This window comes from Cyclospora cayetanensis, unplaced genomic scaffold, assembly GCF_002999335.1.
Source record: "Cyclospora cayetanensis isolate NF1_C8 unplaced genomic scaffold, CcayRef3 CcayRef3_contig_143, whole genome shotgun sequence".
Lineage (NCBI taxonomy): Eukaryota > Apicomplexa > Conoidasida > Eucoccidiorida > Eimeriidae > Cyclospora > Cyclospora cayetanensis.
The window spans coordinates 52,838-65,427 of record NW_020312085.1 but is presented as its reverse complement, the minus strand read 5'-3'; the positions used below and the strand labels follow the sequence as shown (position 1 = coordinate 65,427).

The window sequence follows — 12,590 nt, the reverse complement described above, 5'->3', positions numbered from 1 at the left end:
CCGGTCCGAACACCAGCACGAATTAAACCAAGAGAGTACTCTGCTTGACAGCGACGGAGAAGCAGACATATACGATGAGATCAACAAAGAAGAGACGAGGGCCACACTTGCGCCGGAAAAAGGCCGCGGCCCCTCTACTCTACAGAGACAAAACCAAGACGCCACACGTCATGCAGCAGCCACATACGGATGCGCATGATACATAGCTCGTATTCCTATTGTCTGGCCTGCGGAGCAGCAAGCATCCGCAGATATCGCAATGAGAGAGCATTTAAGGTGGCTGGCTGCCCGGTGCGGCACTGCTATCTCCGGTCCACCTCAACAATCTTCGCCGCAGAGGTGCTGCTCGATCCATAGAGATGCGGAAATGTTGCTTTCCAGTAGGGCGGAGGGGCAGGCCTGTCCTTTGGTCTCCGGCCTCCCCCCCCTCCCGAAGATCTGTCATCACCGGGGGTTCCTGTGTCTGCAGCATCATTTCCTTGAGCCTGAACGGCGGCAGGAGACGCCTCATCTGGAGTCGGGACCAAGTAATCATCGTCCTCGGGCATGCAGAACAGCCAGCGTAGCCACCAAGCGCGCCTCCCGTCCGCAGCCGCGGTATCGATGCCCGCTGCTGTTGCTGCGGCAATGGCTGCTCCAGCGACTCTCTGTCTCACACTGCCCACCACGCCGGCTCCCAAAGGGGCGGGTGCATCCTGAGGAGGCGTCGTCACATGAGGCCCCAGAGAGTGCAAAAGCACACAAGGCATGTTGTGCCGGCTGCTGAAGCTCGGATGGGCTGTAGAGAGCACTCGGTGCACGTTGGATGGGGTTGCGGGTGAGGCAGCAGCAGCCGCCACGTCGTCATGATTGCCCTTCGCGTGTCTGGCCTCTACGCAATCCGCCGCTGCTGCGACCCTTCGCGGAGCATCCTCAGTGCCTGCGTTTGCGAGAGTGCTGCACTTCCAAGCTGGACTACGCTGGCTCTTCTGGTTGTCGTCCGCGGTGACCTCCGCATAGTACTGGAAAACATGCTCACTCTCTGGTAGAGATATCATTCTGCGATCATCTGCTGCGCCATACTCAAACTTCTCCATAAATATTTGCATATGACGGCTCATCATTTCCACCATGCGCTCGTCGTCCTGACAAGGAGGCAGGCAGTCCAAAGCATACAAAACAAACCCGTGCTAAAAATCAGGAGTGTTGTCCATGGTACTACCAGCATAACACATGCGGTATGCATGCATGCACGCATGCATGCACGCATGAGGCCATCCATGCATCCGCACACTCAGAAGCTATCCAGAAACTGCAGTACCTCAGAAAAACGCCCCTGGTATTGGGGATGCTTATTGAAGAACACGAGAGCTGCAATGACCTCTCCCGATCTATCCATTACTGGAGCAGCCAAAACACTCCGCGTCTTCTGGTCAGGGTTTTCATCGAATTCGGGGTTAAATCGTGGATCCTGAGGGGATATAAAGGGGGAGAGGGGAAAAGTGGCAAACCGCAAGGAAGCGATGAAGGCAGAAATGCACTTCGAGACGGGCATGTGCCCCTTATAGAGTAGTTGGCGAACGCAAACGACGCACACACATTACTGGGGTGTATGTACTAGCAAACGCTTGCGGAAACGCAGCCCACACCGGTGAAGACTCTGGCCGTCATGTAGGACGCTTTGAAAGGCTAAATGGATAGCGTCAGAGAAAATATCACCTAGCTAGCGAGGAGGCTTCAAAACAAGCCACGATGAGGCAGCCTACCACTGAAGCATCCGCGCAGTTGAGAATGGCCTTGTTGTCGATTACCCAGGTTGTGAAGCACTTGCTCTTGTGTTTTTGCATGCGAATCGCCTTGTCCTCACCAAAAACCGCCTTGGACCACACCTCATCGCGGCTCGAATCGTATACAAAGAGTGCGGCCTGCAGCAAGGCGCATCAGCAGGGCATGTCAGCTAGAAGCCACCCCAGAGAGCGAACCCCCTCTAGGAAATCCCCCACCCCCCGTGTAGGAATGAAACACACAGAAATCTGCTGGTCAGCCTGTAGGTAGGCAAATGTTACTGAACACGCGCTAGCCGCACCGGCAACACTAACCGCCGGAGACGTCCATACACTCACCCGTTCACAGTGAAACAGCTTAGGCCCGTCGATCAAGACTGTCTCAAAGATCGTGTCCAGCTGTACAGTACAGACCCCCGCACGTTTCATGAGGTGCAGCACACAGTAAAAAGGCTACCCATTACACGAGGGCGTGCTGTCGTCAGCTCGGCTAGCAGCTAGCTGAAAGAGGCGGCGCGCTCAGCGTCCACGGCTGCTCTGGAGCATGACAAAATCAGCTACCTGTTGCTGATGCTTCAGCCTGTCTGCTCGATCCAAGTCAAGGACCAGCAATTGCAGCATTCCAAGAAGACATCCGCAGCAAACACCGGACGCCGCGCCTAAGGTCTTTGTCAGGCTGCACTCATGGCAGGCATGCTATCACGACGCAAAAATCTGCTGCCATGCAATGCATGTGCATGCATTATAGGGTAGCGCCTTCCCAGCCCAAGGCCCCATTCCCTCGGCCGTCATTCAGCAATACGGTTCGCCGCATATACAACGAGCACAGGGGAAGCAACTGAGCTGACTCTCACCCCCAAACATGCGCGATGCCACTTGTGCTGTGGGCCTACCTGAAGACAGCCGAGGCTCTCTGGGCTGCAGTGAGGTTTGGAGCAGGAAAGCCGAGTCTGTTGGCGCATGACTCAATAGTGGATCCGAAGAGAACCCCCGCAGTGTCGCTGCACAGCTGTCCCACTGCGGCAGCAGAAAGCGTGGCAAGCCCAAACTTGACGCCTAAGGTAGTGTCTAGCAGCTGCAAACGAGCATAAAAGGCAGAACGCATACGCGTACACACACACAATGGCGTCTTACTAGGCGGCATCCAAATGATACGGCCTTAAATAACGGCGCCTGCAGCTCTCCCTTGCACCAGTGCCGTTATTGCATTCCCTAGGAGACGCCTAAGAGGAGGAGAACGAACCAGCGGCAGCTAGCCACCGGCTCGCACAGAAAGACCCTTTTCCAGAATCGTGATATCGGAAGCCTGCAGAGGCCTTCAAAATAAACCGCTAGCAGCCCCCCACATGTTGTGCCTTCAGAGAATCGGCATCCCTGCCGCCGTATCGCGGAAAGCACGATCGTCGACTCCCCCAGGCTGTGAAAGAGCTACAACTACCCCCTCGCCCCCCTCCCCCCCAACTGCAAACGGGAATCTTACATCGCCTAGGCGGATCATGATCAGCTGATCCATAAGTCCAAAGCCAACCATGGGGAGCGCCGCAATCCCAAAAACGTGCCAAACTTCTTTCCAGCTCATATAGCTCTCGCCCCTAGCATGCGCCTTTGCCTGCTGCTGGTGGCCACCCCCCTGGTCACTCTCCTGCAACACCTGCGTCTGCACTTGCTCGTTCTGAGGCTCCTGCTGCTGCTTGCCGCTTCCTCGCGGCTCGCGCAAACGCAAGGCCTGCTTTTGCGGCTCAGACACCGCAGCTGGCAAATCGGCTGCCTCGAAAGCAGAGCTGGCAGCGCGCAGTTTCGACGTACGAACGTCAAGCACCTCCTCAAAGCCCGCAGACTCCGATGGAGGATGGTCGTTCCTGTCGAGAACCTCAGTCTGACAACGTTGGGGTGGCAGTGCGGGTTGGTGGTGCTCCTGCTGCTGCCCGTCATGTAAAAAGCAGGGAGCCTCTCCTTGAAAGACCCCAAACGTAGAAACCTCCGGCACAGACACCAGACGGCCTCTTGCTGAGGCTACAGCAGCAGCGCTGGCTGCGGCAGAGACGGAGGAAGACACAGCTGTTACCAACGTTGCTGCAACGTAGGTTGCCACGAGGAACGGCTCCAAGGGATAGGGGTTTGGGCAGCTTTCCCAAGGCGACCAGCTGCCACGCTGCTCCGAGCACTCCTCAAGCAAAGAAGGAACCCGACAGTTGCTGCTCCGTTTGCTGTCCATCTCGCTACAGCTGCATATCCTGGTGCACGTGGACAGATCGGCTTCAGGCAAATCTCTGCCTAGACGGCGGCTTGGTGGAGGACAGAGAGCTGTTGTGCTGCTGCTCTCACACACGCCGGTGCTGCTCGAGAAAGGGATACAGCTGCCGCTGCTTGTCACTGCGTTGCCTCTATTCTGCCGTGTCATCGAGGACAATTCTGAATGTCGGGTGTTGCAGCATGTGGTGCTGCGGATACTGGTGCTGTTGCTGCCGTTGCTGCCGTTGCCGTTGTTGCTGTTGCTGTTGCCGTCGCTGCTGCTGCAGCAGCCGCCAGCGGCAGCGCCGGTGTTGCTGCACACACCCCGCAGGCCGCCTATAGCGACTGTCCATCGTGCAAAGCTAGTGGAAGTGCGTGCAATAGCTGCCACGCGTGTTTCTGCTCCTGCTCCTGCTGCTTCTGCCGTTGCTGCACGGAAGGCGCTGCAACGGCATGATGCAGCAAGCCTCCGCGATGCCGCTGCTGTTGCAGCAAAGAGAAGCCCCTGAGACGGGCAGCGAGGAGCCACATTAAAAACAGAGAAAGCAGAGACGCAGCAGTACACCATGATCTGCTGGCTGCTCCTGCGGATTTTCTGCTGTTGCGGTGCAGCAGCGCTGCTCTTGAGAGTAGGTAGTAGCTTGTCCACCCCCCTGTGTGCCTTTCTCGGTTCCTTCCGCTGAATTTTCTTTCGCTGCCACCTGCTGTTCTTGCTGCTACTGTACGGGGTTCCTCCCGTCCAGCGCGCGACAAGAAAGGCAGACAAGCAAGTCCGCCTCCAGCGGCTAACTCCCACGAGATGTGTTCAAATGCCTCTTTCTTGCGCTGTAGCTGTTGCTGTTGCGGGCTCTGCCGAGCCGAGCCGCGGCAGCCAATCAATGCATGCAATACGCTCAGTTGATACTACTGCACAGGGGTTCCAATGTCGCAGGCAGCGGCCGCTGCCTGCGCCGTTTGGTGCTTCTGCTGCTTACCCTGATGCAGCTGTTGCTAGTGTTGCAGAGCGAGCGGCGGTTCCATCCTCGCCTCTCCCCCCGCAGTCAGAGACACACACAGCCTCAGCTAAGTTGGAGGAGGTAGGGGACGATACACGTAGAATCTGCGCTTCGGATCGCCCTGTGTGCGTCCTCTTCAGCGGGAGAAGCCTGGCGGAGAACCGAGGAACTGTGCTGCTACTAGCTAGCCCTCCCTCTACTGCGCTGCCTGCCGCCAACACGATGACGATGATCTTGGTGACAACGACGACGACACACACGGAGATAATGCGCAGGAGATGGGGGGTCTTTCCTCCTGCTGCTTCAACAAGGCGCGACCTCTGTACACGCTCCGTTGCTCCTGTTTTTAAATCACTGGTGAGCGGATTTGACGAGGAGAAGCACCTCCTCTGTCTCGGGGGGCTCAATGAGCTGCTGAACCATCGTCCGCACGCAGTTGCCGCTACTCTTCAGCTATGTGTGAGTTTCGGCTCTGTATCCGCAGGTGAAGAAAAAAAGTGGCGGCAAGTATTGCTAGCTCTGAGCTGCGCCTATGTTTTGCTGCTGCTGCCGCCGTTGCTGTTTCCGCAGCCGCTGTGCTGATGCAATCTAGGGTCTGTATCACGATGCCTGAGCGCGTCCTAAAGGTGCTGCCTCGACTGTCTACCCCGAGGACGGGTATGCCTCAGCGAGGTTCTAGCGGAGAGAACGAAGGGCGAAAAAGCGTCGAGGAAGGACAGCAAACGGTGAGTAAATGTGCTATTCGAGAGCGGCTGGCGAAAGTGATCAGGGCAGCTTGTGGCTGGTGCGTTGTGTGCTACTGGGTGCTCCGCAGTAGGAAGCAGGTTGAAGACGGCACAGGCTGCCTCGAGACAGCCCTTGGCTCATCCTCTTGTTTCCTCGTATTGCTGGTGCTGCCGGGATAAGCGTTGCCTCTGATACTGCAGGTGCAGCAAGGCGCCTTCCAAGTTTACCTGTGTACTGTCCGTCGACTGCACAAACAGCCAGGGAGACGGTAAAGCGGCACTGCCACAGAGTCCCAAACGAACAAGCAGCTGAAAGAGCCTCAGCGTGTTGTTTAAACTCGTCGACGGGCAATAGCGACAACACTACGAAGGCGCAGCGCCCTTTCTTCTTCAATGCAATGTAGGGTGACAGCTTCTCTCCACTTCCACTGACCAGAGGTATCGCTTTTCCAAGCAGACTCACCGTAAAGTGCCTTGGAATAAAATCCACAAGGGCTGGGAATAGAAGTCGGCGGTTTCCTGGGCTTCTTGGGTCGCTGACGCGGCGCTGCTGGAAGGCAAGCGGAGCCGAGTTGGTGCTCGAGAGGCCCTATAGAGGCTCTGCTCCAAAGGCAAATAGTCCCACAAGGCTTGAGTCGTGGCATACAGCCACAGTTCCGTGTTTGCTGCTGCTGTTGCCGCAGTTGCTGCTATACAGCCGCTGCCGCTGCCGCGCTCAGTAGCTAAAGCAGAAGCGAGAGACACGGCTGCAGTTAAATGGATCAGATTGGAAGGCCAGGCGATTCCAACTGCACGCCACGTGGATTGTTCCTTTTGTGGAAGGAGCCATTTCTCACGTAACCCCCAAAAGCCCTCCTAACGGAAGCACCGCACCAGAAGCTCTCTGCTGCACTGAAGCGGCTAGTGGCGCTGCGCAGGCGAGGGCCGCAGCAGAATCTCAAGCTAGGGAGATGTACCTTGTTTCATAGACAAGATTCCTTTTAGTTTCAGAAAGAGTTTAGCAAAATAGGACCAGGTTAACGGAGCCTTCATCCCCAATACCGTCCTCCTTGTGCTGCTGGCAACAACACCATACGAGAGCACGCCGGTCACCAGGAGCCCCCTTAGCAAACAATGCACCATGAAGTCCTGATTACGCAGGTCTGTAAAGCTAATGCGGTTATTTTCAGGAGTTTAGAGTACTTCGTCATTGGCGGTCATGAAATGCTCCCTAGGGAGCTATGTAACAGTTCAGCGCAACTTAATATGCAGTACCGTAAATACAGATATGGTGTCTTGCATTGGCTGAAAGGGTTGGTTTGCTGTCACATTCTCTGCAAGGAATGTACATATATGCCATGGCTCTACTCCTATCCTACGCTGTGGCACTTTCACAGGATCACGGGGACAGAGGTTGGCCTTTTGCCGTTAACAATGGTTTTAAGAAAAGCAGTGAAACGGGCTAGACTATACCAGATTTTTAACGCCACATATTATATTTAGTTAGAAAGATTAGTAAAGAAATGAGTAAATTTCATGTCTCTTCGTGTAGCTGGTTGATTGCCGAGTTTTGCTACGCCAATACAAGAAGACACGATGTTGTCTGCTTGTGCACTAGATGCTAGATGTAATATGCAAGTGCTATGATGCTCCGGAGTGCGTAGGAAGGTGCAGCTACGCTCACTTTACCTGGCTCTCTCCCTTCATGTCGGGAAACCTGAGGGCCCCGCGAAGGAAGAGGCGGCAGCTCACTCGGAAAGCTGTCCATTACTTTCTATCGTGTCTACCATAATCCTGAGATTAAGGCCCTCCCGAAGGAGACCTTGAGTCTAGCACTGAAGCTGGTGGCACTGCATAGTTCGACGCAAGTGTTCCCTATTCTTCCGCTGGCTGTGGATGCAGCGGGTTGTCAGGCTCCCCTAAGACAGTTGCCTGGCGTCAAAAAAGTTATATTACAATTCAGTAATCCAACTCTTTGGGGCAATAGTCTAACGAACGCACGCGTGGAAAGTTGAGGGTGGCACAACGCGTGTTGGGGAGATAGAGGCATGCCTTCAAGCTGATGGGAACGCAGCAGCTGTACAGCTGGTAGTAGGATATGATTCAACAGCCGATAAGATATCGGTAGCTGCGTCCAAAAGGCTGTGCTAGCCAGCCCAAAGTGACAGACGTGAAGATGGGCTAGTGCTCGAGCATTGCATCAGCTATACTAAAGATGTTCCTTACCTTGTACCCTTGAGCGCAAGAGAAGCAAGTGCTCCTTGCGGCAGGTCTATTGGAGGTGTAAGCAATTCAATGGCGGATTTTCATATCAACTATTTATTCCGCTTGCAGGGTTTTTCGCAGTCAATGCATACACTCCCCAGCTCATCTCTTTATGCCGAGATCAGCTCAACAGCAGGCCTTGGGAAAATGGAGCAAGCCGAAGCAGGCGAATCTACCAATGCATCGGTAGTTGGGTAAATATTTAACTTTGGTCCGAAGAAACAACGTAGACGAACAACAGTTTTTTCAGTGCTTTGTCCGAAGCCCACCAACGGTGCCGCTTCAGGAGGTCTCAAAGTGGAAGTTGACTCAACGAATCAATATCAGACCCTGGGAGATTCACAATTAATTGGCTTCTTGGGGTTTCAGGAGCAAATAAGCGCACCTACGGAGTCTTGGCCTAGCACAGGAGGCCTCAATCGGGATCTGGAACCCGTTTAGGTCGTGGTAGTGTCAACCGACCCTGTCTTGCAGTCTAAGGTGGAAAAGGAAGAAGGGCAGAGGGGACGCGTTCCCGGGCAGCCGTACGCAACCCCCGCCCACAATACAGCTTCTTCTCTTCTGGAAAATTCAGGAACGAAATACGGGGCTGCAAACACATGTGAAAACGCAAAAAAGGTGGACAACACGACTGAGCTTAGCGGAAGCAGGCTGCTCGGTAAGCACAGAAGGGTTGTCAGGAAAACGGAAAGTCCCCTACTCAGGCAGAGGGGGAGTGACGTAGGCTAGAGAGGATGCAGCTGCAGCTCCCTACCCATCACCGGTTGACTATCGAGCGATTCAAGTCAATGGTAATGGTGAAGAGTTGCTAGGGTTGCATGACACTGAAAAGGAAGTGGATCTGTTGACCAAGTACGGCGGAGAGTGTAATCTGCCTGTTAAGTAGTTTGCGCAGCCCATACGAATAAAATTTTCATACGGGACCCAAAAGGCCAAAATTATCAAGACAACGGTTTCAAAGTGGCACTGCAAGTATGGAATCGGCTCAAATTAACATGGTGTGCTTCTGCGTTAGACACGAGCACCATGACGTATCCCTTGGTATGCCATAGGTGACCTAATGGAAGCCGCATGTGCGGCCACAGCTGCACGCTGTGAAGGTAAATGTTCTATAAGCCGCTAGAAGGAAGCACCTTCTGGTCTCGTGTACACCATTCATTTAATGTACGGTGAGCCAGGGTAGGGTCGGTACCGCAGCAAGGCGAGGTAGAGTATTCATGCTTGCTGCTCAGCGAAGCCGTCAGAGAGGACAGTCTGAGCATGCATCCTATTCTGATGTCTGTACAGCCGGCTCGTACCAGGAAAATGGGTTGAAAGTTCAGTCAAGGAACATTAGGATTGGACAGGATCGAGAGAAACGTCCGCTGATGTGCTATACAATGACGAGCTGCCAGCAGGCTGATCCCCTGCTGGTCATCCAGCGCACCGTATTATCTAATCGCTAACTCAGCCCCAAGCTATTTTATTTCACAATGTCAGAAGTGCCCGCACAGTAGAGAGTAAATTGAGTATCAGGCGGATGACTTGTTGGAAAAGGCGAAGTACAGAAATCAACCAGTGCTTCGGGGCATACACCAGTCTTGTCAGGTGGAGGGCTGAAGGTGGCGCGCAAGTGCGTTAGGTTCAATCCCCCAAACACGATTACTGTGAATCAGGACATTTCGATGCCCCCTCCAGCCGGATTACGATACAAATTACATGAATCAACAGTCTACTCTACACTCGACTCCAAAGACGCTTTCTTGCGAATTCGCCATCGCCCTGATGGAAGACACAAGAAGGCGTTCCACATTCGCAGTTGCAAACTCGAGTTCGCCTGTATGCCGCTTGAACTTGCTAAAACCCACCAGAACTGGAGTGTTAACCTGCTTGGTTTCGTCGAGGAACCTATTGGGAAGGGCTAGATAGTTGCATCAACGGCGGCGTCGCAGTAATCACCGAAAGGTTCAAGCTCACCCACAGCACCTCCAGCGTGCGCTTCAGCTGTCGCAGGGCAAGTACTGTTGTGGAGAGGCAGCAAGGTTTTGCTTCGCACAAACACAATTGCGCTTCAAGGGATTATGCGTTTCCGCTGCAGAAATCAAGCCAGATCTGGCAAAAATTGAATCAAGGAGCTGTCTTCACCTCCACACACCCGCAAATACTTCGTGAGCTGCAGGCTTGCATATTGTTACCGAAGCTTTATGTGTGAAGTTGATCGGAATGCTGCTGCTTTGATTGATCGACCTAAGAAGGCGCAGTCTCTAACCTGAAGAGAGCAGGCCGATGCCACAAGTAGGACGCTTATCGGCTCCTTTGCAACTCCTCCAACATTTGTGCTGCCTGAATAGGGACGTCGTTTCGTTCTAGCAAATGGTCCTAGTAAAGTAGCGTTGTTTACTGCTCTTCCTAACAGGCAGCGGGTCCTTGAAAACACCGAATTACTGATTGTCAGTCTCACCGGTGGATCGAATCTTAGTAGCTGATTCACGTGCAGAAGTAGGACTCTCTGCGTTGTGTTGGGGCTTTTAAGACTTCCGGCAATATTTATATGGGCATCGGTTAACTATCCAGCCCAACAGCAGCCTTTAGTGCACCCCATAAAATGTTTTCAGGACTTGCCAAACCCAGAGGTGTTCTCTGGCTTTTGCACCCCTACAGTACTGTGCAGTAAGGTATATAAAGGAAATCTGCAACAATGTGGTCAGCGCCTACTAGGGACACCCCCAGAGTTCAATGTCCTGACGCACAATCGCTCTTTTCTTTGATGCTTCACGGTTCTCATCTAATTCAAGTGAATCGTATGCTTTTGACGCCCCTGCATTCAGTATTATTGCCAAAATCGTATATAGCCACAGAATAAAGCACTATTAAGTGGAGGGTGGCTTGCGGTGGTACGAAACAGAGCGGCGAGACCGTCGCTTGTGCCTCTCAACTTTTCTTCGCAGTATCATCTTGCGCGAACCATATGCTGATGTCCTTTTGAGCCATGGTGAAGCACACACTGCACTGGGAAAGTCCCTCCGCTCTATCTGGTAGCCTCGGGTGCTTCCCACCGGCAGGGGAGAAATGCCCTGTCATGTTTAGGTGATCACCAGCTGAAGCTGCAAAAGTCCTATGTATTCGGCCTTTTACAAAGCCTTTCCTGTGGCTCAAATGATGTGGCCTGATAAGACTATGGATTTCATAGTTAGACTGCCTGGATTTAGGGATCAAAATATCATCCGCGCAGAGAGACTCATCAAATATGTTCGCTTCACCCCTTACTCCCGCTCTATCGTGAAGCCGGAAATTGCCCAGTTGTTGGTGACCAACTTGAAGAAGATGAGTAGACAGAGCGCACCAGTCACACCCTTCTGCAGTATTTGCCACTCTATGCTCACACAAGTCCAAGTGCTTGGCTTGAAGTTTTACTGTCTGCAAAACGGGTGAATAAATAAGACGGTACACTTGACTGCCCGTTGTTGTTTTGCATGCCTAAGTTACACTGAGAACCCTTCCCCAGATCCGAGCCTGACGTAGTGGTTCAGGGTCAGCAGCCACCCTTAGCAGCGGAGGAATTCGGAGACCAATTTGCTAGTGCACGCAAATGAATGCGTAAAGCTCGAGAGTGTAGCACGGAATTATGTCAAGCGGCAGTAGGCTGAGATTTGTGGGCCTCGAGCATTGAATTTGGTGAATCCGCATACTCTATGCCTGAAAACTAGATTTGATGTATACTTGAGAATATGGTGACCGCACAATGAAGTTTGTGGCCAGGTGAGACCATTTGTCAGCGCATCACAAATTAATGCTGCCGTTTGGTGTGCCATTTCCCCCAGAAGTTGGAGATATGAGATACCTATTAATAGTGGGTCCAGAAAGAAGCTTCAAAGATCTCCAAGTTGTTGGAGTGCGCGCAGGCGGGTGACACGTATGGAGGCCGCGGTTTTGCAAAGTGACAAGGACGCACTAGAAGAACATTTGAGAGAAATAGGATAGGAAAGTCACGGTTGACAGAGAAGCGATCGTGCGCTTCGTTGCTTGCGGGAGACTGTGCACGTCTGGTTTTATACAACGGCAGTCGCCATGCATGATATTTCATACATTCTTTAGGCAGGGTCCCCCAACACATTCTCTGCCTAAAATAACTACCTTCATCGGCGTATGCTGCTTGACAGCTACCGGCTTTCTTACCGTACACAAGACTATGTGCCCACAGGCACTCTCAGGAATGTTGTTCGTACACTCTTCCTTCTGCCTATTTTGTGCCTTTGAAATCGACTATTGGGCATGGACCGGCCGTATTTGCCTGCAGACGTTGTGAAAGCGTTGAGCCACTGCATATCCAGTATGTATTTTAATTGTTTTTACACATGTGACCAGCCTTATGTTTTCTACTAGAAGACCTACACAATTTAGCGCCCCAAAGACAGCGGATGATTGTGCCGCCGAAGCCATTTCGTTTTTAATTTCCACCTTTTAGTCAGTGTGTATGCATTTTCAGCCTCAGCTTCTGCTTATCAGTTGATGTGCACATTGGAGCTTGCAATGTGCACTGTCTTTTGCGTGTCTGCATGGCTGGAGAATGGAGGCACTGCAGGAGCTCTTAAGCTATCCTGTACGTAATTGGTTTCGACGGACAGGTATGCAAAACGAGGGATTCTGCTTGA

General features: G+C 52.9%; 1 protein-coding gene across 1 annotated transcript; it reads right to left on the bottom strand.

The window, feature by feature from the left end:
* Positions 1-302: 302 nt before the first annotated feature.
* On the bottom strand, positions 303-3,342 carry LOC34623758. The gene is made up of 7 exons (XM_026336719.1): positions 3,244-3,342; positions 2,657-2,838; positions 2,325-2,439; positions 2,103-2,162; positions 1,746-1,904; positions 1,301-1,450; positions 303-1,124 (listed from the first exon to the last, which is right to left on the bottom strand). Exons 1-7 carry the CDS (start codon positions 3,340-3,342, stop codon positions 303-305), a joined length of 1,587 nt encoding a protein of 528 aa, XP_026192504.1.
* Between the last annotated feature and the right edge of the window lie 9,248 nt (positions 3,343-12,590).